This window comes from Mesoplodon mirus (genome assembly GCF_964341445.2).
Source record: "Mesoplodon mirus genome assembly, chromosome: 13".
Lineage (NCBI taxonomy): Eukaryota > Metazoa > Chordata > Mammalia > Artiodactyla > Ziphiidae > Mesoplodon > Mesoplodon mirus.
In genome coordinates, this window is record NC_138989.1 from 22657868 (window position 1) to 22683042 (window position 25175).

Genomic DNA, 25175 nt, shown 5'->3' on the forward strand with positions numbered 1-25175 from the left:
GTAATTACGTCTTCTAACCAGGACCTCCTCTCCTTCCTTAGCTAAACCAGGGGTCAGAAGACCCACTCAAGAGGCCAGTGGTGTATGTGAAGGGCGCAGACGCCATCAAGCTGATGAACATTGTCAACAAGCAGAAAGTGGCTCGAGCAAGGATCCAGCACCGCCCTCCTCGAGTGAGCCTCCGCTGGCCACGCCGCCACCTTCCCTGTGCCGCCTGTGCCTTAATCCCCTTTGGGCTTTGGCCTTTTGCTCCTACCTTCTTTCTGTCTACAATGCTGATGCGCCCCAGGTTCCTGCAGGTTTAGATCAGACTTAAGGCTGGAGGCCAGGGAGGAATTTCACCCGGCTCCTCTAGAGGGGATTTGAAAAGTCCTTCCAGAGATAGGTGATTTGTGACCAAATGTCTCTTCCACCCGGCATCCCCTCTGGGTAACCTCCTGTCCTTTCTTCTCTTCTGTCCTATCTCCCTGTGAAAGGCTAACTGAGGAGCATTGAAGGGAAGGACACCCTGCACTCAGCTTCCTGTATCTCCCTCCTTCCGTCTGGCCTAGACTAGAGGATAAGGCCTGTGCTTCCTTCTTCCTATGGGGCAAATGCATTACTGAAACCCCCTAACTTGTATTTGATTCTGGAAAAGTAAGCTTTCAACAGGGATTGGGGCTCACAACTTCCAGGTGGTTAATGAATAGCTTCATTTTTTAGGCTTCTCTTAGGTGTATTAAAGGGACACTGCTGGCATCTTTTGCCCAACCTCAGGCTGAAGATTCTAGGAACCTGGGACAGGTGCCCCACAGATGGCTTATTTCCTCCTCACGAATATTGGAATATTCACATAGAGGATGGGTCTTTTGCACAAAATATCCGGATGCCCATAGCATTCAATTAGCAAAACTCCATTCCTGTTGGCTAAACACGTCCCAGATGAGGTAACTTTAAGGTTTTAGGAGGCAGTGTGCCATGAGGAAAAGGTAAGAACTAAAACTAGAGAGAGTTTGCAAAAGAACTGACTTGCTGGCTGCTTTTTAAAGGAAAAAAGAGTGCTTTGGTAAATATGACTCATTGTAGTGGAAGCTGATATTTGTGGAAGCAGCATACAATTTTCTGAGTTGTTGTAAACCATTAATTATATGGTTAGTAATCACTGTTCCCTCAAAACATGACACTCACTCTTTTGTCCCATAAATGTGATATTTGTGTTTATTTGGAAGGGCCTCTCCTACCGGTTACGGCGAACTCTGCGCTGTTCTTCAGGGAGCAAGGCTCTGTGAACAGAGTTCTCTTGGCTGTTAGGAGGCCTGGCTGAGACCGCCGTGGCCTCCCCGGGCCACACTGCAGGGCACTACCTGGGCCTGGATACCACACTGTGTGTGTGTTAGCAGAACCCCACATGTGCCCTGCAAAGGAGGGGAAATGCAGCCCAGTGGCCCCATCCTTCTCCCAACCAGGGCTGACCCAGCCCGTGTGCCAATCCCCAGGCTGAAGAGAGCTGTGACTCACTGTGTCTGTGTTCTGTTCCAGCAACCCACGGAATACTTTGATATGGGGATCTTCCTGGCCTTCTTTGTCGTGGTCTCTTTGGTCTGCCTCATCCTCCTTGTCAAAATCAAGCTAAAGCAGCGACGCAGTCAGGTAACTCAGAGCAGCCTGTGAGTGTTCATCCCTGCTGCCCCTTTGCTGGTGCAAACCCGGTCCTGAGCCCTGCAGCCTGTTCCCAGTGGCCTAGAACCAACAAACATGGAGAAAAACCAGAGCAAAGCTTATAGCACTGTGTCATCTCTGTTCCGAAAGGGCCAGTCCTACAAAGGCCGAGCCCTGGGGCCGTTTCCAGCCAGGGGTTTTTCCAAAGAAATGTTTAAATGTCAACCTGGACCCCTAGAGCCCTGCTCCTCAAATATGATCTGGGGACCAGCAGCATCAGCATCACCTGGGAGCTTGGCAGAAACGCAGAATCTCAGGCCCCACCTCAGACCTACTTCATCCGACTCTGCATCTACCAAGCTCTCCAGGCGATTCTCAATAAACAGAGTAGCCACTCTAGTGCCCTAGCTGGCACACCACTGTGTGCTTGTAGGAAGGAAGGATTTGGGGGTAGAGGGCAATGGGAGGATACTCGGGAATCTAGACTCTCAGAGGTGTAGCAGTGTGATGTCCACAGCGAGAGACGGTGGACCTGGGTGCTGAGTTCTCTCGAGGATGGGTGGCCATCACCAACGGAGCAGCAGCTGATGTTTGTCTAGCGTGTCTGGTTTGCCAAGTGCTGGGCACCCCCATGCATGGTCTCATTTGCCCTCAGAACGTTCTCCAATGAAGGGAGGCACAGAGCAGAGTTGGCCAAATAATTAGAGTAGACCTCTGCTGGTACTGCTGCTTAGACTGATGTGGTGGACACTTGGGAGTCTAGAAGATCTGTGCTCTTGTGCTGTGGCCTCTGAATCTTTAGTGATTTTTCAGAAGTCTGTCCTGGCCTGATGGAGACTAGTGTTTGGCCGACCATGGCCCCAGGGGTGACTAGTGCTGTTAACATGTCCCAGACCCTAACATGGACCATGTTCTGCTGTGCAGAATTCCATGAACAGACTGGCCGTGCAGGCCCTGGAGAAGATGGAGACCAGGAAGTTCAACTCCAAGAGCAAGGGGCGCCGGGAGGGGAGCTGCGGGGCCCTGGACACGCTCAGCAGCAGCTCCACGTCCGACTGTGCCATCTGCCTGGAGAAGTACATCGATGGAGAGGTAACGGCAGAGGCGGGGCCAGTCCTGGTGGGGATGAGGTAGACAGGCCCGCAGGTGGAAGGGGAAGGGCTTTTCCCACAGGGGAAGGGCCGAGCCGCCTAGGTCTCCAGGGGACGTCCTGAGACCTTCAAACTGCTCTTCCCCCCCGCCCCCCGGAAGTGGGTGGCCACATACACAGACACTCTCTCCAGCGGACCGAGCTGAACATAGGTGATTTCGGAAGTTGATCAGAAATATATAATGGGCCAGAAAATGTCTAGTTGTAAGAATGTTTACACTTAATTTTAGAATTCCTCTTCTGAAAACTCTGGTGCTTGACTTGATACAAACCTCTCTTACAAAGCTGTATGGGATGTTTACGTTTTTACTTATAAAGAGACAAGGGGGGCTTCCGTGGTGGCGCAGTGGTTGAGAGTCCGCCTGCCGATGCAGGGGTCGCGGGTTCGTGCCCCGGTCCGGGAAGATCCCACATGCCGCGGAGTGGCCAGGCCCATGAGCCATGGCCGCTGAGCCTGTGCGTCCGGAGCCTGTGCTCCGCAACGGGAGAGGCCACAACAGTGAGAGGCCCGTGTACTGCAAAAAAAAAAAAAAAAAAAAAAGAGACAAGGGATGTGATGTCCCCTTTTTCCTTCTAGCTTTTTTCTGAAAATTTAAAACTTTCAGAAAAGTTGCAAGAATCAGACAATGAATGCTGCATCACTCACCTAGAATCACCCATTGTTAACATTTTGCCACATTTGCTTCATCTCCTTCTGGATAGAGGCGTGCATATACACACACATTTTGGGGAGTAGGGAGCAAACCACTTCAGAATTAGTTGCAGGCATTTGATGCCCCTTTGATGAAAGTGTCCCGCCGCTGTGTAGACTGTTGGATGAAAAAAGAGGTTTTGCAGAGGGCTTCAGATGAATAGTCTCACATGGTCTCTACCTGCAGACTGCCTGAGTTCTCATCTGGGCCCAGGAGGGTTCAAGCTTTGTGACCTTGGGCAAGTGACTTTATTCTCTGTGCCTATGCTTGTGACATGGGCCTGAGACTGACCTGTACTCTAGGTGATCACAAAGGTTACACGAGAAAATCCAGGTAGGACTCTTGCCACGGTCAGGCACAGCCTTAGGTGTTAGCTTGAATGTTACTGCATTGAGCTGGTCAGAGAATGGAAAATCAAAGTAAAATTAGCAAGTTTGGAGGGTGCTTTGGGCTCAGCAACTTTAGAGGTGGTTCTGCCTGCCTCAGAACCCCATTACCTCCTCTCCACGTCGGGTGCTTTGTTATTAACTGTGTGCCCCCAGGTGAGTGCTGAGGGTCCAGTGAAGGGGAGGACGGGAGAACTTTGCCCCCTTACTGCCCCACCTGTCAATCATGAGTCCTGGGCATCTTCCTTTCTACCCGCCCCATTTTGGGTATCTGGAGCCAGCCACCATCCCAGAAGTGTGGAAGGTTTTGGGGTGTATCTAGCCACCCTTCCATACCCCCAGGCTCACCATTTGCACTAGCATACAGCTCTGGTGGTCCCTTGTGTGTGGCGTGGGTGTGAGTGCCCTCCTCACAAGAAAGGAGCTAGCTTCCTCCCTCAACACCGTGGTTGGAGCTGGCTGATGGTCCGTGTCTTTCTCCCTAGAACCCATGTGTGGGCCCTGACTCCAGAGAACGGAGTCCACTTGTAGCTAGAGATGGGGAGGGGGAGCCTCTGGGCACTGCCACAGTGAACTGGGCTCCTTGGTCCACTCCGGGCTCCATGGGAAGAAGCACTGCAGGGCTGAAGACAGCACCGCCCTCTGCCTGTGCCCTCCCTTCAGGCTGTGTGTCCTCTCTCCCTCCCAGGAGCTGCGGGTCATCCCCTGTACTCACCGCTTTCACAGGAAGTGCGTGGACCCGTGGCTGCTGCAGCACCACACCTGCCCCCACTGTCGACACAACATCATAGGTAATTCTCCGCTGCCTCTCTTGTTGCTGGAGTGTCACTGTCTTTACCAGGTACCTAGCAGGAGCAGGACACGTGCTGGGGAGCGAGCAAACCACCGCAGCATTGCCATCTGGACTTGGAGGCGTGGGGGCTTGGGGTTTGGAGGCCTCTGAAGAATCACCCTGAGTTTGGGTTCTGGCTTTGACATGAACTGGCTTCCTGACCTTGGGCCAGGCACCCGGCCTCTCCAGGCCCTGGGCCCACAACCTCTTCAGCGGGATGACAGTGGTGACGCTTGCTGTGCCTGGTACCTCGGGGTTGTGATGCTGCTGCTGCCTGCCTGTGGTGGTGGATGAGGGCCCGGAAGGCAGGGTGCCCTCCAGGTAGCTGTTCTCCCAAGAGGGAAAATGCTTTTCCCCTCCGTGTCCCTGTTGCTCTCTCTCGAGCCTTATGCCGTGCAGAGCAGCTGGGAGGTGGGAGATGGACCCTGACAGGAGTGACCACCTTTCGAGTGGAGAAGCAGGAGGCCTCTACCCGCGTGGCCGGGTTTGGCGGCAGCGTAGAATGGGCCATGGTCGTGAGACTGGGCACCTTGGCACCGGCCGCCTCAGTCTGTGCCCGCATCCGCCCCTCGAGCCCTTGGCCCCAGCGTGCTCACCCCCCTGACCGCGTTTCCTCCGCCTCTCCCCAGAACAAAAGGGAAACCCGAGCGCCGTGTGCTTGGAGACCGGCAGTCTGGCGCGCGGCCGGCAGCAGAGGGTGATCTTGCCGGTGCACTACCCCGGCCGCGTACACAGGGCCAGCGCCATCCCCGCCTACCCCACGAGGACGAGCATGGACGCCCACGGGAACCCTGTCACGCTGCTGACCGTGGACCGGCGCGGGGAGCAGGGCCTTTTCCCGCCGCAGACCCCCGCCTACATCCGCGGCTACCCGCCCCTCCATCTGGACCACAGCCTGGCCCCTCACCGCTGCGGCCTGGAGCACCGGCCCTACTCGCCGGCCCCCCCATTCCGCAGGCCCAAGTTCGGCGGCCGCAGCTTCTCCAAGGCAGCTTGCTTCTCCCAGTACGAGACCATGTACCAGCACTACTACTTCCGGGGCCTCAGCTACCCCGAGCAGGAGGGGCAGCCCCCTCCTGGCCTCGCCCCCGGGGTCCCGGCTCGGGCCTTTCCCACCAGCGGCGGCGGCGGCAGCGGCCTGCTCTTCGCCCCCGCGGTGCACGCGGCCCCGGCCTCGCACCTGGAGAGCGGCAGCGCGTCTAGCTTCAGCTGCTACCACGGCCACCGCTCGGTGTGCAGCGGCTACCTGGCCGACGGCCCGGGCAGCGACAGCAGCAGCAGCAGCGGCAGCTCGGGCCAGTGCCGCTGCTCCTCCAGCGACTCGGTGGTGGACTGCACGGAGGTCAGCAACCAGGGAGTGTACGGGAGCTGCTCCACCTTCCGCAGCTCTCTCAGCAGCGACTACGACCCCTTCGTCTACCGCAGCCGCAGCCCCTGTCGCGCCGGAGACATGGGGGGCTCAGGCCGGGGGCCCGTGGTGCGCCTCGAGGGCTCCCCGCCCCCCGAGGAGCTCCTGGCTGCCGCCCGAGGCCCAGGTGCGGGGCGGGGAGAGCCCTGGCCCGGGCCCGCCTCTCCCTCGGGGGACCAGCTGTCCACCTGCAGCCTGGAGATGAACTATAGCAGTAGCTCCTCCCTGGAGCCCCGGGGGCCCAACAGCTCTACCTCAGAAGGGGGGCTCGAGGCCTCTCCCGGGGCCGCCCCGGACCTCAGGAGGACCTGGAAGGGGGCCCGGGAGGGGCCGACGTGTGCCTGCTGCTGTGAGCCCCAGACCCCCGCCCCAGACCCCGGAGCGGGAGCAGCCGGGGGCAGCATCTTGTTCCTGGGCCCCCCGCCCTGTGAGGGCTGCGGCCCCCAGGGTGGGGAGTCACAGCCGGGGAGCTCCCAGGGCCCCTATGGCCTTCACCCGGACCACTTGCCCAGGACAGATGGGGTGAAGTACGAGGGCCTGCCCTGCTGCTTCTATGAAGAGAAGCAGGTGGCCCATGGCGGGGGCGGGGGCGGGGGTGGCGGCCGCTACACCGAGGACTGCTCGGTACGTGTGCAGTACACGCTGGCCCAGGAGCTCCCGCCCAGCTGCCACCCCGGGGTCCGGGACCTGAGCCAGCGCATCCCCATCATTCCGGAGGATGTGGACTGTGACTTGGGCTTGCCTTCCGAATGCCAAGGGACCCGGGGTCTCAGCCCCTGGGGTGGGACGCTGCCAGGTCCGGATGCCCTGTGGCCCCACAGGGGCCTGGGAGCAGCCCAGCAAGAAGAGTGGGTTCCGTGCTGCCCGGCCAGGGCACCGCTGTCACCTCCCTGCCCTCCAGAGGATGTGGGGGCCCCTGGGGCCAGCTCCTCCAGTGCCCCCCAGGACACTCAGGACTCCAGCGCCACAGCCACCGAGGCTGCAGGTGAGAGCGGGCGGCGACAGTAGGCCAGGATCTGGGTCTTCTCTCCACACAGTCACTTTCTGAGTGACTTGGTGCCCTTGGCTTTAAACACCATCCGTACCTGATGATTTCCAAGTGTTACTCCCCAGTCCAGCCCTTCCTCTGGGCTCCACACCTGCTGGGCCCTCTGCTTCCACGAGCTCTCTCCCCCAGATGCTGCAGAAGCATCCCGCTTGATCCTGCCACAGCAGTGTCTCGAGTTCCTCCCTCTGCACCCCCTTCTCCGAGGCTCCCTACCCAGATGCTCAGGCCAAAAGCCCAGGCCCCAGCCCTGAGCCTGCCCTGCCCCTCATGCTCCAGGGTCCTGGGCTTCTCAGCCTGTCTGTGAGAACCATACGTGCTGGTTTTCCCCTGGTCCAGAAAATTGAATCCCCAGAAAAATGAAACTTAGCAAAAGACATGCAAAACCCAAGTCCAGATTTTTTATTATTAGATTCAGCAGACATCATCAAATTGTGATAAAGTTGCCAAACCTTTTGTCTTCAGTAGTGAACAGTGCAGTCTAGCACCTTTGAGTAGCCCTGGGACAATTCCAACTCCAAAGTAAACCCCACATGGATCTTCTCTGCTCCCCGCCTGCTGTCCACAGCCGGGCCTGTTTTCTCTCTCCAGGGCGAGGGCAGTAGCCTTCTGACTGGTCTCCTGTGGCTGGTCTTGCCTTCTGTTCCACGTGGGTGCCAGTCGTCTTTTTTAAAACATAAGTCTGTGTCTTTATACCAGAAAACTCTTCACTGACTTGCCATTACCTTCCAAATTTTAGAAATGTAAACCCCTCACCCAGGTCTGTATGATCGGGCCCTGCCACCACCACCCCCAACCTCCTCCCGCATCCCTCCTTGTTCATGATGTCAGCCGCCTTGCCTTTGTCCTGTTCCTCCAACATGCCAGGCTCATTCCAGCCTCCAGGCCTCTCTACCGCTTCTCTCCTGCAGATCTTGGGTCAAGAGCCGGCCTCCAGCCCCCTCCAAGCTCACTCTCACACCCTCTGTTTACTTCCCAGGTTTTCAGGATCTGAAATTACTTTGTTGTGAGGTGTGGGAGCTCCATGATGGGGGTCATCCCAGTGCCTGCAACAGGGCCCGAGGCACATCTTTTGTACATTGTGTTTTCATGCTGCCTAAGGGTTTCCAGAAGGCTCTGCACAGCCCGATGAGGGAGGCCGGCTCCCTAGAAGGCCCCCATGCCCTCAGAAAGGGGGCTCCGCTTCAGCCCTTTACCATATACACAGTCCATCCAGCATCCAGAGCTGTCACTTCTGAGAGCCCACCACATGCTGGGATGGGCCCCCAGGTCCCTTGCCTCGTCCCTGCATGTGGTGCCCAAAGCCTGCGGGCCCGGCCCCCTCCCCTGACGATTGTTCTCTCTCTCCCAGGACCGAGATCTCGCCCGGCCGACAGTGGCGGCCCTGGAGCCTGAGCTCAGAAGGAACTCTTCCGTGGAAATGGGAACTGTACGGAGACTCCAAACTCTGACTTCCTACCGAAAAAAAAAGAAAAAAAAAAGATTTTTTTAGCTTTGACAAACACAAAAGTGGTAATAAAGAGAGCCCTCCTCAACCCAAAATGTGAGCCACATGTGGCAACCCCTCCTCCCAATTAACAAACCAACAGACAAAATTCTCTTAGTCTTTTGCCTCTTGATAACATGTTACTCTTCTGTTTTGTAAAGTGTGTGTGCTTGGGGTTCGAGGTGTGTGGGATTGACTTCTCTGCTTTGTTTTTTAAGATATTATATGTAAATGTAAAAAGTTATTTAAATATATATTTTAAAGAACCCTAACCGCCAACTTTTGCTGAAAAAAAAAATCACTGCTGCAGTAATTGAACCACATCGTGTGTAGATACTGTTGTCTCCCTGGAGGGAGCTCAGGCCTTTGAAAAGCTCAGGGCTACACCTGCCTTAGAAAATGAACCAGAAACTTGAAGTAAAGCTAGTTGATATGGGTACAAACTCTGAGGAACAATGCAATGCTGCCTCTTACTTTCTCGTGGCAAATCCCAACGTACAAAATGTCAGGCCTTCTCGGAAGCCATGCCTCTCCAGCCCGCACCTTCAGGCAGCTGATGGAAACAGCCTGGGGTTGGGTGGAAGGTCTGCAGCACTGCGGAGCCGGGACAAGCCATTGCTACGTAAGCCCCGGGGTGACAGGGACGATTCTGCGTAGTGTCCTCAGTCTGTCCCCTCTGGTCATCGTCCTAACTAGAAGGACAGAGTTTACAGTCCTGATTTTGGGCTTCCTGCCACTGGCTGCAGAGATGGCTCGACGGGGTGTGTGGGGAGAGACACCCAGGAGGAACGTACGTGGTTTTGCAGCCTTGGTGTCTGCCCCAGCTGGGGGAGAGGTGGGATGGAGGGCGCCCCGGAGCGGGCCTGTGCGCATGCGTCCCTGTGTGCCCGGCCACACACCCCCGGCTGCTTCTGGCGTTGGGCTGCCTTCCTGGGTGCGCGTCGCTGGGACCCGATAGGGTCTGAGCTCCCTTTGAATGACAACGTTTCCCATCCCATTGCTTCAGGGTTGTTCAGCCCTCTGCCTCGTGGCTGAAATTGCTCATCTCGCCTGCAAGTGTCTACTATCCTTTCTACCTAATGCACTATTCTGTATTGATTCTCCGTGAGACAGTGAAAGAGACTATCAGATAGTTTAGACCCAAAGGGTAGGTTTTTGTATGTTGTTCCAACCTTTTGTTGTTTGTTGTTGCTGTTGTTTTAAGAGGGAAGAAGAGTTTAAAAACCCAAACCATTTTTTTAAAGTTTCCATTTAAAAAGGGAGAATCTATTTAAAGCTATTTCAGATCAGGGATCGTTATCCTTTTTGTCCGATGTATTCCTTGTTATTAAAAAAATTTTTAGAAGAAACTAATCACATTAGCCCTTGTGTTCGCTAACTCTTCTGGTCACTTCTGTTTATTCATTTATTCAGCAGGTGTTTGCTGTCATCTGAAATGCTCATTTGCTGAATAGGAACCTTGAGTCCTGGCCCCCTGTAGGTGGGGAAGCAGAGACCCGTCCTGGGCTGCCAGGGGACTGTGACGGCTCTTCTCCAGTCAGGCCCAGGGAAGGTCAGCCCAGGGTCCACATCACAACATTTTGAATGAGAATCTTACTGAATCCCTTTTTCTTAAAAACCCCAGCCTGTGATGAGGAAATTTACTTACTTCCAGCCAGGATTTGTCAGAAAGAAATTCCAGCATCAAACGATTGAGCCGTTTGCCATTAAGGAGTTCACTGTGGTGAGATTTGTCGTCCAGCCTCTGAGGTGCAGTCCCTTGGGGGCCGCCCCCACCGCCAGCACCGCCTGTGCCCAGCACACCTGTTGGCGAGGGTGTGCGAAATGCCTGAGCCCCACGTGATCTGGGCCGCCTTTATTCTTCGGGCCAGGAGTAGCAGCTGCTGAGGACAGCAGCTTACATCTTGTGGTTTTAAGGAAGGGGTGGGGGGCATGGCTTCTAACATGAACTACAAAAAGCAGCTTCTCATTGTTGAGATTTTGTTTGTTCGTTTGTGGCTTTGTGTTTGTTTGTTTTTAATGCCTTTGAGTGCATATTATCTTCTTTGTCTGAAATCATACCCCCAAAGTGGCTTTCTTTAGCCCTGGCTGGAAAACCACTCCTCAGCAGCCTTAAGCAATAAATAGATGAGGAGAGCATGTGGCTTCAACTGGGCTTATTAAAATAAATGAGTCCGATTTTCATTTGAAAGAGCAGTAACTACAGATGGCCAAAAAACCCACATTTAATTTTCATAGTTTATAGGGTGGTAGAAACAGAAAAGTGAAACTTTCAGGCTTTAAACCTCAGCCGTTGTCTTAAATTTGTGTTGGGTCACCAGAGTATGGTGACCAACTATATCGCCTCACCATTCAAATCAAAAGAAATGTCTTTGAAGTCGTAAGACTCCAATAATGATGACAAGTACCTTTTCTTGGTGGCCTCTCAGTGGCATGTGGGAGTTATATAGCTATGGAAACTGGGAGCATCACGTCTTCCATTGAGAGAGACACACACACACATGCACACACACACGCACACACACACATGCAGGAATGTGACTGTCGGGCGTGGTCCCGTGGCCCAGCCTCGGGTGTAGGACAGCCATGTAGACTGAAGAGTGCTAGAACCAGTTAAAAATGGGGGTTTGGGAGTTCTGGTCCACCAGGTACCTCTTTGTAGTAGACACAGCCCCAGGATGCTGGCCTTAACTCTCCGTCTCTTTGCCTCTCCCTAACCCTAACCCTAACCCTAACCCACGCCGTTTTATGACATGTCCACCTCTCTACTGTCCACCACTCACACCCTCCCTTATGTGCTGCTAGTTCCTACTCAAAGCTCATGCAGGACTAATGCTTTTAAAATGAGGTCTAAAAAAGAATTACTAATCAAGAGTATTATTTTTTAAACAGAACTGCCTTTTTCTATTCTTTATATAAACTCTATTGTGTTGGTCTAACAAGGCACTATTTTAAAATGTTTTTTTTTAATTCCTCCCATAGCACTTAAAAGATATTTTGTAAAGACTTTGCTGTAAAGATTTTGTAATAAAGTGGTCTAAGGGCTCCTTCTCCAACATTACCATTAAAAAAAAATGTTTTAAAGGCTAGAAAACAACTTATGTATATTCTGTATATGTATAGCAGCACATTTCATTTATGGAAATATGTTCTCAGAATATTTATTTACTAATATATTTATCTTAAGCCATGTCTTATGTTGAGAGTGTGACGTTGGAATAATCATTGAAAATGACTAACATGAGGCCCTGTAAATACATGATAATTGCACACAGATTTTACATATTTGCCGACCAAAAATGATTTAAAACAAGTTGTAGTCTTCTATGGTTTTGTAACAAATTGTACAAATGACTGTAAAAAAAATACAATTTTATCAAGTACATGTTATATATTGTCATTGCTCTATTTGGTAAAGGTCTACAGATTCCACAAAGCAGGGGTCTGCGTGAAGCAGTGCCCAATAACATCAGCTCGCTCATGGGAGCATCTGTGTAATTTCCTCTTCTGTTAACACAGAGTTCAGGTTATTGGGGATCCAGGTGGTGTCTGGGCAAGCATCTGAGAGACAGCGTTTGAGATTATGTCCCTGAGGTGGTGATAGGTTTTCTGCTCAGCCCTATGGGGGGAATGGTGGTCAATCCCAGCAGTCCACTTTTCGAACATAGGGACCGTAAACTGGGTATAACCATCGACTTCATCTGCTAAGCCTTTTCCTATCTGGAAGACTGAGGCCCTCCAGCCCCTCTTTAAGGAAAAGGGACTCGTAGGAAAAAAGCTTAAGCATCCAGCCTGGAAATGACCAAATCATGAAGGTGGAGAGGGGCCCTGAGTCTAAAGTGAATCTCATACCCATCTGTCTTGTTTCCCGGGGAGGGTAGTCACTGATCTGTAAAGTGCTCTGAGATCGCGTGGAAGGTGCAAAGTGGTGTTTATTCTTCGGATATCTAGCAGAGAATACCCTAATCCTGTGAGCTCCTGTCCCTATTTCTCGCTCTTTAACTTGTGCCATTTCTTGGGAGCAGGCTCCTCACGGACCTCCAGCCTCTTCCTGCCTGGCAGTGGGTCCTTCTGAGCACCTTCAGGGGTGGCAGCCTGGCTGCAAAGAGCCTCCCAGGGCCTTTTTTTGATGGCCTTGCCCAGCTCCTAACTGTACCTCTCGAGGTTCCCCGAAGGATTCCACGGCATTGGCTCCACAACCGTGTGGTGCAGAGCCCGGTGGCCCTCTGTGCAGAGGCCATGGATGGTTAATGCATCCTCCAACAACTGCTGTCTCTTCCTGGTTTCCGGAAGTGAGGCTCGGCCCTTCCAGGACACCGTCCCAATGTCCCGGGGTAGCACTTGGGTGGCAGCCACATGTTCAGCATATCTGCTCTCAAGATCTTGGCAGAGTGTTACTTTTTTCTCCTTTGAACTTTCTTTACTGTAGCCAGGAAGAAAGCAGAGAAGTCAAAGCTAAAACTTGAGAAGGGAGCTCAGGATAATTATCTGGGATTTGTGTCCCCAAGTCTTGGTTACAGCCACAACCAACATTTGCCTAGCATGTTCTAGTTTACCGAATTCCTTCAGGGAGTGAGCGTTTCCCCACAGCCCTGTAAGGTCAGCAGGAGACAGCTTTAAAGGCAAGGAAATTGGAATGAGTTTGCCCAAGGCCACACAGCCAGAAGGTGGACCACGGCTGTCACCTACTGAGTGCACCCAGGACCCTAAACATCTACTGTGTGCCAGGCTCTGCTCAAAAGCCCTTTGCATGCATTAACTCATTTCATCCTCATGAAACCCTGTGAGGGAAGGGCTGTTTCTCCGCATCTTATAGATGACGAAAACCAAGGTAGAAAGAGACTGAGCCCATGGTCCCCCTCAATTATGGTCAGAGCTGGGATTTGAACACTGACCACCTAGCTCCAGGGTGCATTCTGAGCTCTGCTGGCCACCATGGACTAACGGAGCTGGACTCAGATCAGGCCTCTGGATGCCAAGTTCTCCATGTGGAAGTTCATGACCAGGTCTGTGGCTCAGCTCTGGGGTTCAAGCATGTGCATCTGAGCCTTTCCCATCCTCATTTTTGCTTCATGTCAAGTTTCTTTTGTCTCCACTTCTGAAAGCTACTTTATCCTCCTCTCAAACTGAGCAAAGGAGAAATATGCATGACCCCAGATCTGTCCTCTCTCTACTAAATCACACCCCCGCCCCCATCCTGACCCCCAACAATCCTGTCTTTAAGTTCAGGATTTCCTTCTCTTGGCATGAAGCCCTAGCTTACCTTTCCCTCTCCCCACCCCATCACATTTTCTCCACCACCATCCATCACCTACCTCGTTGACGCCTCCTACAGGCCTCCTGTGCCTGGGTGAGCCTGGCCACTGCCCCACTGGCCACTTGCTCTTGGAACTGATGGAGTTTCTTATCCCGCCCCGCTGGGCGGCTTTCGTTGCTGAATCGTCCTTGGGCTTTAATCTCTTTGAGGGTTTCGCATCTCCAAACCTGCATGGTACTGGGCAGCATTTCTCCTTCAGTTGTCGCCTGAGCAACAGTTTAACCAGGGAGAAGGAACTGGCAATTAATGGGTTCTTTACAACTTCCCAAGAAGAGGTGGTACCTGGTACGGGAGCATTGATGTTCTGCTTTGCACACTTTCTGGTTGTCCAGATGTTGGTGAGAGCTGGCAAGTCCACATAGCAGTCCTGAAGCCTGGTGTTCAGTAAGATAGACTGTCAGAGTCCATAGGTGGGGTTGCTGGGATCTCGTCTCACGAGAGATGAGAATTATATGCTAGAATTATATGCTAGAATTATAAGGGGGAGAAAAGGAATAAAAAAGGCCAATTCTCAAGCAGAGACTAGAAGGTCTACTTTGGAGGTAAAGTATTAACATCTTTTTATAGACCATTCCTTCCACACAGCTCTTAGAAATCTTTCTACACAACCTCTCTCCTGCTCACCTGCTCACCAAAACCTTTTGTACCAAGTAGGGAAGCAGTAGAACTTCACAAGGTCACAGTGATGGTCAGGTTCTCAAAGAACATAGCATGCTTGGGCTGGAAGCGGAGGGAGGGTCAGGGAGCATTTATAAGGAATTAAAGACCACTTCTGTCCCCTGGAAAGCTAAGGGAACCCATGGCAGGAAAGGAATGGGAGATGGGATCACTCAAGCTTCCTATAGGAGCTGTAGCCACTCCTCAACTATGCTGCAACCCAGAAATGACAGCAGGTAAAATCGTGCCAAGCCCTGAAATCACTTTCTAACCAGACTGCCATGAGCCAAGAAAAGCTGCTAAGCAGGGAAATATACTCTGGGGTCTAAAAAGGCAAAAGCACAATGTAAATGATGCTGGCCTCCATTTCTCGGGACCAGCCAAGAACAAGAGAACAATTTGGATAGATTAGAATCACACACTTAAAGAGACCTGGCTTTCTAAGAAATGTCATCTATAATAAAATAAAATCATCTCACCATATTTCGGTTGCCTTAAATTTTATTTTAGTTAGCTTAGTAGGGGGAAGAAATATGTATTTTCTTTTCCCTTTTTCTCTTTGTTTTTTTTGTTTTGTTTTGTTTTAATATTTCTATCACCTGTCTTTCTCTGCCTCAGTCATGTATGGGCAAATTGCTGTTTGTTTAGATTTTGCCTCTCATGCAGGTTTTTTTTTTTTTTTTTTTTTTTTTTTTTTTTGTGGTACGCGGGCCTCTCACTGTTGTGGCATCTCCCATTGCGGAGCACAGGCTCTGGACGTGCAGGCTCAGTGGCCATGGCTCATGGGCCCAGCCGCTCCACGGCATGTGGGATCTTCCCAGACCGGGGCATGAACCTGTGTCCCCTGCATCGGCAGGCGGACTCTCAACCACTGTGCCACCAGGGAAGCCCTCTCATGCAGTTTTGAACCATTTATCTCTAGTATTTGTGATGTCACTTTGGTTTGTGATGTGAGTGTGAGTGGGTGTTACATCATCAGATTTTTATAGTTAAATTATGTTGGAAGAAGTTCTATTATCTTGTGCTTACAGCCTCAGGAACTTCTCAAGCCCTCATTTTCCCCAGTATGGCGCGGGTGAATTTTGAAGGTTCTGACATTCTTAAGAAGCACACTTTGCACGCAATGTAGTCAAATACGCAGACCAGATTTGTGGATACAGGTAGCGAGATGCATCCTTACAAGTGCGAAAGGGCCCTTCTCCGTGCACATAAAGAAGGTACTGTTAAGTTCTCAGAATAGCTGCCAAGGTTAGGGACCAGAAATGAAAGAACACGTTCCTGCAGCCCTGGGCACCTCTGCCCACATGTCTCTCCCGGGGAGAATACATGGTTTCTGGAATGCGGTTTTATTTTACATCCCATGGCAAATGCAGTAATTAGAGCTGTTAGCAGTGTCAAGGGCTTGAAACAAGAACAAAGACGCCTCTTCCTGGGAACTCTTGGGCAATGCCTATCTCCTTATCAGGTGCCTGCCCTGTTGGTGGTTTTGATTTTTCATGTACAGAGTGCCAAAGGAGGCTCCCTCTCCGGGGGGAGGAGAGCGAAATGGTGGAAAAACAGAGTATGAGTCTGGCAGGAGTTCCATGGAATCACATGCGTTGCCTGTTTGATTTTTTTGTCCCTGGAGTGAATCAAAGTCGCAGGCAGACCGCACCGCAGGCTGCCGTGGAACCACCACCAGGCCACCGGCATCTGGACCCACAGATGCTTGGGAGGACGATGGGGTCCATTCATTGGCAAGCTCTGGCCTCACCTCTCGAGAGGTGGGTCAGTTTTCGAGCTGGGCGTTGGAAAGGGTTTGTCTTTGGGAGGGGTCTGCAAACGTCTGGAGACCGGGCAGGCAGGCATCCTTTCAAAGCCAGTGAACCCTGGAGAAGTGCCACCAGGCTCTGGGGCTACGGTCTTCCTTTACCCTGCACGGCGGGGACAGAAGGGCAAGAATGGCACATGGAGCTGCTCTTCTGCTTTCCTCCTCTCCTTCCCCATCCTGAGGTTGGCTTTCCCACACCACCTCTTTCCAGACACTCCAATGTATTTACTTTCCTAGGCCTTTGACTCAAGGAGCACTCAGTATCTCCTTCTAGCACAGAGCTGTTCTCACAGATGGCAGCTGATACAGACTCTTCAAGTTCTATCAAATTCTTCTCTCCCTTCTGTGTAATTCCCTTCAATTGACCCTGCCCTAGTAGTAAGCCTCACGTTCCTTAGAAATAACTCAGGGTAATTTGGCCTGTGCTATTTCTCCTATTTCAGTAAAATCTGTGTTGATTGAATGCTCACTGTAGTCCAAACATGGTTCTAGACAACACTTTACCAACATCATCTCACCAAATGCTACCAACAGTCTTCTGCATGAGTTTGGGTGCTGCTGCCATCCCTACTTTATAGATGAAGAAACTGAAGGTCAGGGACTTCCCTGGTGGTCCAGTGGTAAAGAATCTGCCTTCCAATGCAGGGGACGTGGGTTCAATCCCTGGTTGGGGAACTAAGGTCCCACATGCTGCGGGGCAACTAAGCCCGCATGCCACAACTACTGAGCTCTTGTGCCTCAACTAGAGAGCCCGAATGCCGCAAACTACAGAGCCCACATGCTCTGGAGCCCATGTGCCACAACTAGAGAGAGAAAACCTACACACCACAACTAGAGAGAAACCCATACTGCAACGAAGAGCCTGCGTGCTGCAACTAAGACCTGACACAGCCATAAATAAATACGTTAATTAATTAATTAAAAATTTTAAAAAAGAAAAGAAACTGAAGGTCCAGTTGCTCAAGGACCATGCCTCAGGCCCAAAAGCTAGTAACCAAAAAAGGCTGGACTCAACCCAACCAGGGTCTATACCACCTATGCTCTTATCCACTCAGAGCTATGCTGTGACATTTTGCCTTGCATCTGGTTGGCCCATCCACGTACCACACCTGGGCATGGACCACATCAAGTCCTATTGATGGATCCCAGATCCATTTCTCAATGGGCAAGTGAATTCACATCTCTGGGCCTTACTTTCCTCATCTGTGAAATGTGGATAGTAGGAGTGCCTACCCCAGGATCACTATGAGGAGGAAATGAGACAACACATGTGAAGCACTTGGCATGGCTCCTGGCAGAGAGTAAGTGCTCAGTAAATAAAGTTCTAATTAATGTTGGTGTTTTTTTTTTTTTTTTTTTGCTGTGCTGTGAGGCATGCGGGACCTTAGTTCCCGAACCAAAGATTGAACCCACGCCCCCTGTGGTGGAAGCACGGAGTCGTAACCACTGGACCACCAGGGAAGTCCCTAATGTTATTAATATTATGGCCCATTCACTCATCTGACCCCTTCTTGAGCCCCTGTTGCTCATGGTCTGAGTGACTTAACCCAACATTTTATAGGAACTTCATCCCAGGTCCTTAGTTGTGTGCCCATCTGGTTTATGAGGCCAAGCAATGAGCCTCTTTTTTTTTTTAATTGAGGTACAGTTTTTCAGATTCTTTTCTATTATGGGTTATTACAAGATATTGAATATAGTTCCCTGTGCCACACAGTAAATCCTTGTTGTCAAGCAATCAGCCTCTTGAAACGAGGGATGATTCTGATCTGACTTGGGTATCATGACATTTCTTTTCCCACGATCCATCTTCACTAAACATTTGTCAGATTCATCAACCTTATGGAGGTGATGTATCTACAGGAGCTACATTTCCCCCTGGTTTTAGAAGTTGTCCCGCATATCCCTGCTTTGTTAGATGGAAAGGGAAGCAGGTACCTGAGGATACACTAAGGAAAGTAACTAGTCTTTAACAGAGGTTGATTTGTTGAAGGTTGTCCAGAAGTATAAAGTCAGGATGGAAAGACTCTATTTGATCCAGGGTCCTGAAACCATGGCAAGAGTTTCCATCGTTGGTGCCAACACTCGATCCAGAGACCTTGGGGCTGAGGCTGTGGGGCTTCCATGTTGCTGAAAGTCCTGTTTCTGAGTTTGGTTCGCCAATGAACCTTTTTCACTCTGCTGAGATCAGTCTAAATAACCTTTATTTTCCGCCCATCCTTTGGAGCTGTTCTTCCTGACATATCTAAACCACCGCTTCTGTCTGGAAACACATCTGCCCTTCTCTGATGCTTAGCCAGTCTCTGCTCAATGTATTTTTAGCTCCAATAATCTTTCTTCTTTCTTTCTCTCCTCTACTACCACTCTTCTCTTTAATTTCTCTGAGCTCCTGTTCTCCTTCCGGAGGGTCAGTGAATAAAGAGGAAATTGAGCTGGGCTTTCCTGGTGGAGCAGTGGTTAAGAATCCACCTGCTAATGCAAGGAACACGGGTTCGAGCCCTGGTCAGGGAAGATCCCTCATGCCGCAAAGCAACTAAGCCCATGCACCACAACTACTGAGCCTGTGCTCTAGAGCCGGCGAGCCACAACTACCGAGTCCACGTGCCGCAGCTACTGAAGTCTGCACGCCTGGAGCCCGTGCTCTGCAAGGAGAGAAGCCGCTGTGATGAGAATCCCACACACTCACCGAAGAGCAGTCCCGCTCTCCGCAACTAGAGAAAGCCTGTGTGCAGCAATGAAGACCCAATGCAGCCAAAAATTAAAAAAAACAACAACAAAGTTTAAAAAAAAAGAGGAAATTGAGCCAATTTATATGAATTCTCATCTTCCTCTTTCATGCCCCACCCCCAAATTCTAGTGGAATTTAGTTGTTTTTAATTTCCTCAGAAGATGTTTTTATTTTAACACCCAAGCAAGTAAACTTCCACACCCATATGGGAACACATCTGAGGTTTGTGATGTAGCAGTTTTAGGAGAGAAGAGAAAAACTTTGGATGAGAGAACTTGAAAAGATTCCTGAACCATGATGCAAACTCGGAGGACCAGTGATTTAGACCACATGTGCTGAATACACACCTATCACGGGCCAAGTATGTGAAATGAGGGTGCCCTGCCCATCCTGCCGCCCCTTCTCACCTGGCTCTGAGTTCTCAGGTGTGGCCATCTGGATGCCCCACAGACACTGCTAACTCGTTATGTTCAAAACCAAATTCTTTTTCTCCCTTCACCCCCATCAGAACAGACTAACTACTGCTTCTCTTGAATTTTCCATCACTTGTTGCCTGACCCAGAACCCAGGAGACAGGATCAGTGCTGAGATGAGCCTGAGGCTAAAGGAAAATCAGGAATCTAGGTCCTGTTTTTATTTAAAGTTTTGAGATTCTGTTCATCATTAATTTTTTTTTTTTTTTTTTTTTTTTTGCGGTACGCAGGCCTCTCACTGTTGTGGCCTCTCCCGTTGCGGAGCACAGGCTCCGGATGCGCAGGCTCAGCGGCCAGGGCTCACGGGCCCAGCCGCTCCGCGGCATGTGGGATCTTCCCGGACTGGGGCACGAACCCGTGTCCCCTACATTGGCAGGCGGACTCTCAACCACTGCGCCACCAGGGAAGCCCTGTTCATCATTAATTTTTTGACATTCATTTAGAGTTTTTAAAGATATTGCATTAAAACACTGTCCATTAAATATATTTACTATATTTAAAATTTGATTAAATATTTGTCTTGATTACTGAGTTTTGGGGGGCCCCCTTAAATCTTGTGCCTGAGGCCAATGCCTCACTTGCCTCACCCTAATCCCAGCCCTGGACCGCTCAGTAGGATTGGTTGCTAGAACCCCATAAAGAAAAGAAGGCAATTCACCACGGTGATGAGGAGTAGGGTCCTGAAGTCCCACTGCCTGGGGTCATAGTCCAGCTCCACCACTAGGCAACCTTTGAGCAAGCCATTTAACCTCTCTGTATGAGGGGGCTCGTAAGAGTACCTCCCTCATAGGGCTACCTTCATATGAGAAATGTGATGACAAATATTGCACACTGCTGAAAGCTTAGTAAAATCCTCAGTAAAGGTTTGTTATTCTTGTTATTATAATCAGACTCCTCATCCAGTGCTCTCTCCACAACATGACTGCCCTTTGAGCAGAAATCACCCCAGCTGGAGTTTCAAAGATACCAGGATCGCCCAAACTCCACCAGCTGAGATCTCTCAGCTTCTTGGCAAATCCTGCTGCCCTCGGGAGGAATCCAAGGGCCTGACTGCAGAGCCGGCAGACAGACAGACACCGATATCTTCCTGGAGGCCCAGGGGCTACAGTCAATGCCCTCACTCTTTCCATGAAATAAAGCTGCTTAAGGACTGAGGCATGTGAAGTATTGAAATGAATATCTCAGGCAGCTCCTTGCCAGGGCCAGGGACCACATAACTGAGCAAAGACCTTGAGCCATTACGTGCCCTGACCTAGACCTGCTCGGTTGTATTTTTAGCCTCTGTGTGCTGTTTCCATCACCTGTGCTGGGCTTTACGCTGGAAAAGAGGGGAGGGAGGGCTGGGGACAGCTAGAGAGATGTTTCTCATGGCAGCCAGTGGGGGCAGGAGCTTGCACACTATTTCTGAGCTCTGTGGTACAAGCCAGCTTTCATGGGCTTGCAACATTTCAGGGGTGTGTGTAGTTAATGACACAGGCTCCCGAGCTTAGAAGGACCTCAGGCTTGGTTTAATGCTCTGTTGTCACCATCTTGAAATTCTTAAAAATTTTGAACAAGGGGCCCCACATTTTCATTTTCATTTTTCACTGTAGCCCATTCTGTTTACACAAGGCCAAGAGAGCAGAATAAAGGAAAGGGGCTGGAACCCAGTCAACAGGGGTGCCTTTCTGCAGGGCAGTAAGACAGATGGGAGCCACTACCATGAGGCATAAATCCCCAGACTTGGCCAAATAAACCTGATTTCGAACCCCCCCCCCCATCTGCCTCTTCTTATTTCCTCCTCTGAAACTAGGATGAGATATGAAAGGACCTTGTAAACTGTAGACAGCTGTGTTCCACTTTGCTAAAACCTTTCCCCGGCACTCTATTTAAAACAGTCCACAGGGCCTCCCTGGTGGCGCAGTGGTTGAGAGTCCGCCTGCCGATGCAGGGGATACGGGTTCGTGCCCCGGTCCGGGAGGATCCCATATGCCGCGGAGCGGCTGGGCCCGTGAGCCATGGCCGCTGAGCCTGTGTGTCCGGAGCCTGTGCTCCGCAACGGGAGAGGCCACAACAGTGAGAGGCCCGCGTACCGCAAAAAAAAAAAAAAAAAAAACAGTCCACAGAGCACCCTCTGTCAATATCATCATTTTCTTGTTTTTGTAGTACACTTTGCTCTCTGAAATTCACATTATTTTCCTGTTGGTTGACTGGCCTCTCCCCTCCGTTTGAGTGTCAGTTCTAGGAGTGTAAGTTCTTGTCTTGCTGGTGCTCTTGACGGGCTCCTCACTGAGTATTTGTTGAATGGAGGAGGGATCACGCTTACTGAGTACTTGCTTTGTGCTGATGGTTTTACCTGCATCTCCCCACTTTATTCTCCTTCTAGGGCCTCCTGCCTGGGAGGGTGCAAGTTAAGAGTTGAAGCATTCCCAGGTTATGTTGGAGGAGGTGATTTTGGAGGTGGGGAAGGGCCCAAAATGGTGCAGAAGAAGGTAAGCAAGAGTGGGAGACACCAGGTGGGATGTGGAGGGCATCCCCCTGCTCCAGTAAGGAGCCAGAGGATTCTCGACCTCGGTAATGACCCAGGGAAAACAGTGATTCAACAAGCATACTCTTGCCGTGGCACTGGGTCGTGTGGGTGGTGTGACGGAGCCAAGAAGCCTCGTGGGAGTAGTTGCGCCTTTGGGGCCCAGCTCTGGGAGCAGCTGGGATGGGGGGGTGGTTGGGGGCGAGGTGGCGGGTCTTTGGACCGGGCGAGGGGGATGGCTAGGGAGCGAAGAGGCCGGTGCACCTAAGGCGGGCCGGGGACAGCCCAGCCCCGCTCAGGGCGCGGCGAGTCAGCACAGGAGGGCTGAGGTTCCCGCCGCCGCGCCGGGCACAGGCCCGCACTTGCAAGTCTGGGACCAGGGACTTAAAAGCGCCCGGCGCACCGCCTGGACCTGCCCCGCGGGGCGTCACCGCGGCGGTTTAGGCTGGAGCCGAAGGAAAATCTCTGCCTGGGGGAGTGCGGGGGAGGAGAGAGGCCCACCACAGACCCCGGGGGCGGGCGGGGAAGACCTTGTGGGGGAGTGAGGCCACGCGGGGCCGAGAGTTTAAGCGAGCCACGCGCTCTCTGCGTCCCGGGATCGCAGTGTCTAAGAAAGCACCATTGCCCCACCCACTTCTGGCTTTTCTTGGTTTCGGGCGCTTTACTTGAATCTATCTAATCTAATCTAATCTAATCTTGTGAAGACCTTTTAATATTCCTATTTTGCAGATGACAAAGAGCAGGAAACTTGCCCCAGCTGACAAAAAATGTGCGATAGGATTCGGAACCGGGGCTCAGTATTCTGCCTCATTTGTGGCTACAAAAATTGGGATGGTGAAAGGAACTCAACATTTTCTAAGTTCCTACTGTGTGTGTGTAAAAGTTTCCACGCATTGTCTCATTTAGTACAACCTCTTTGGGAGTAATTGCTATCAACGTCCCCATTTAACAGATAAGGAAATTGAAGTAAGAGAGCTATTTTTCTTTTAAATCCGCCCAAGATTTTACAGGTGATCAAGTGGGATATGAACCCGGACAGGCTGACTCCAGAGCACCCTTTTTTAAACCGCTGTGATGAGCCAAGCAGGGAAAAGCGGTTTGCAGACTGCTGTTCTGACTATTACGGCTACGGCTGAGCCCGCGTGTGGGTCACGACCCGAGTGAGGGTGGAGAAGGGGTCACTGGGCGCCCGGCCCGGTCCAGCCGGGTCAAACCTCCGCTTGTGGACTCGGAGGCTGTGCCCCAGGCCCCGCTCCTCACCTGCGGGCCCCGCCCCTCGAACCAACCAAAAAAGTGGTCCGCGGGTGGGCGGGCCCAGGTGCAGGGGATGTGGGCGGGGCCGGGAGCGTGAGTGGCAGGCGCGGGCGGGGCGAGGCGGGCGTGCGCACTCGGCTCCGCCCCTCGGGCCTCGCGGCGGAGCCTGGCGGGCCGCTGGCGGCAGGGGCGGTGGCGGCGCTGGGGAGGGCGGGCCTGGGCGGGGCCGCCGGGCGGCCGGGGCGGGGCCACGCTCGAGCCTAGCGTCCCGCTCCCATGGCCGCCCCCGGCTCCCTGCGTTGCCCCTTCTCCCCCGGGCCGCGCCCCGGGGCCCCGCACTGACGGCCCATGGCGCCGCCCGCCGCCCGCCTCGCCCTGCTCTCCGCCGCCGCGCTCACGCTGGCCGCCCGGCCCGCGCCCAGCCCCGGCCTCGGCCCCGGACCCGGTGAGTGAGCTACCCCCCCAACCCCCCGCTCCGCCCGTCCTGCGCGGAGCCCGCCCGGGGGGCCCAACTCCCTCGCCCCTGCCTTCTGGGACTCCTTCTCCAGCCCCTCAGCGACGCCCCTCAGACGGGGCAGCCCCTCTTCTCAGGACCTGGGACTCCCCCCAGACCCCTTCAGCCGCCCTCGGCCGGCGCTCTGTCTGCCTCAGTACCTCCCAGACCCTTTGGTCAGGCTCCTCAGCGACGTCCCCCCGGCCGGGATGTCTCCTCTGTCTCAGGACCCGGCACCCCCAGCTCAAGTCCCTCAGCGACTCCCCCCGGGCCGGGACGCTCCCCCACCCCACCTCAAGACGCTGCCCCCCCTCCCCAAGCCCCTCAGCGACACCTCGGGCCAAGATCCCCTCCGCAAGCCCCACAACGACGCCCCCAGTCCCCCCTCCCACCCACGCCCGCGAACCCTGTGTCTACCCGCTCACGAGCGGGTGCGGAGGCGACGAGAGCGGGCGCCCGGCCCCTCTGCCCGGTCCCGGCTGCACCCGCTTGCCCAACACTAATTTCTGAGTACAAGTCGAGAAGAGTAAGGTTGACCTGCCCGCCCTGCTAGAGGTAGACCTGGGTCCGGAGAAGACCGGCTCTACCCAGCCAGAACGTTCCCTCCCTAGCCATCCCCCACCCCACCGGGGCCGCTTTGAACTTCCCCGTGACTCGGTGCAGGTCCAGCGTGGAGAGGGGAAGAAAGTAAGGGGTGATGGGAAACTTCTCCCCTGTAGAGCTTAGGGTGCTTATCCTGGGAGTGCAGTGCCGAGCACTCGTTTCCCCAGTAGGCCCGCACTTTAAAGAGGGTAACCCGCTCCCCAGGCCAAGGTCAAGGCCAGGTCTTCCCCAAGTGGGGCCCTAGACCAGGATGGAAGCTGGGACTTTGCTTAGCTTGCCCGCACACCTTTCCTTGCAACAGAACTCTCCAAGTTGAAGAGCAGGCAAGGGGGCGTTGTCTGGCCCAGGTACGTTTGTCCGCAAGTTGTTCAGGTGTTGGAAGGGACGGGAAAAATGCATTTCAGGTTTGCTGAAGTAAGAAAAGCGGCCTCTGGGTTCTCCACCCAAAGTCGCAGGCTGTGATGTTGGAGAGACAGGATTTTGCTGATGAAAGAAAACTCCAAGTTGCTTTGTTTACTTAACAGCTTGGATTTGTGATAAAGATAAGGATTTAGTGTTGTCACTTACTATGTGACTTTGGGTTGTGCCTTCAGCTCTCTGAGCCTCAGTTTCCTCATCTGTAAAGAAGGGATGATGATAACTCCCTTGCAGGGTGTTGTGAAGATTAAATGATGTACTGCAGGTAACACACCCACATATA

The 25175-nt window shown here is 52.6% G+C and overlaps 3 protein-coding genes across 7 annotated transcripts in view; 2 read left to right on the forward strand and 1 right to left on the reverse strand.

Moving 5' to 3' along the window:
• The window catches only part of ZNRF3 (zinc and ring finger 3), a 148596-nt gene extending 136569 nt beyond the window's left edge, over nucleotides 1-12027 (forward strand). The window contains exons 4-9 of the mRNA XM_082640383.1: nucleotides 42-173; nucleotides 1519-1629; nucleotides 2563-2730; nucleotides 4555-4657; nucleotides 5328-7091; nucleotides 8503-12027. Coding sequence (XP_082496509.1) covers nucleotides 42-173; nucleotides 1519-1629; nucleotides 2563-2730; nucleotides 4555-4657; nucleotides 5328-7091; nucleotides 8503-8546 — 2322 coding nt within the window. The 3' untranslated portion in view covers nucleotides 8547-12027. The remainder of the gene's footprint in view (nucleotides 1-41; nucleotides 174-1518; nucleotides 1630-2562; nucleotides 2731-4554; nucleotides 4658-5327; nucleotides 7092-8502) is intronic.
• Nucleotides 12028-12621: 594 nt separating this feature from the next.
• LOC309814580 (uncharacterized protein C22orf31) lies at nucleotides 12622-23729 on the reverse strand (the record flags this gene model as incomplete). Its single annotated transcript, XM_082640580.1, is given in 8 exon segments — nucleotides 12622-12783; nucleotides 12787-13060; nucleotides 13939-14351; nucleotides 14355-14385; nucleotides 22390-22495; nucleotides 22557-22594; nucleotides 23386-23580; nucleotides 23683-23729. Coding segments are annotated over 8 exon segments (1266 nt in total).
• The window catches only part of KREMEN1 (kringle containing transmembrane protein 1), a 68174-nt gene continuing 66603 nt past the window's right edge, over nucleotides 23605-25175 (forward strand). For 2 of the 5 annotated variants that reach the window (XM_082641252.1, XM_082641253.1), the window contains exon 1: nucleotides 23605-23824. In XM_082641252.1, the coding sequence (XP_082497378.1) occupies nucleotides 23728-23824 (97 nt within the window). In that variant the 5' untranslated portion in view covers nucleotides 23605-23727. The remainder of the gene's footprint in view (nucleotides 23825-25175) is intronic. The other 3 variants (XM_082641254.1, XM_082641255.1, XM_082641256.1) reach the window with 3 other exon arrangements.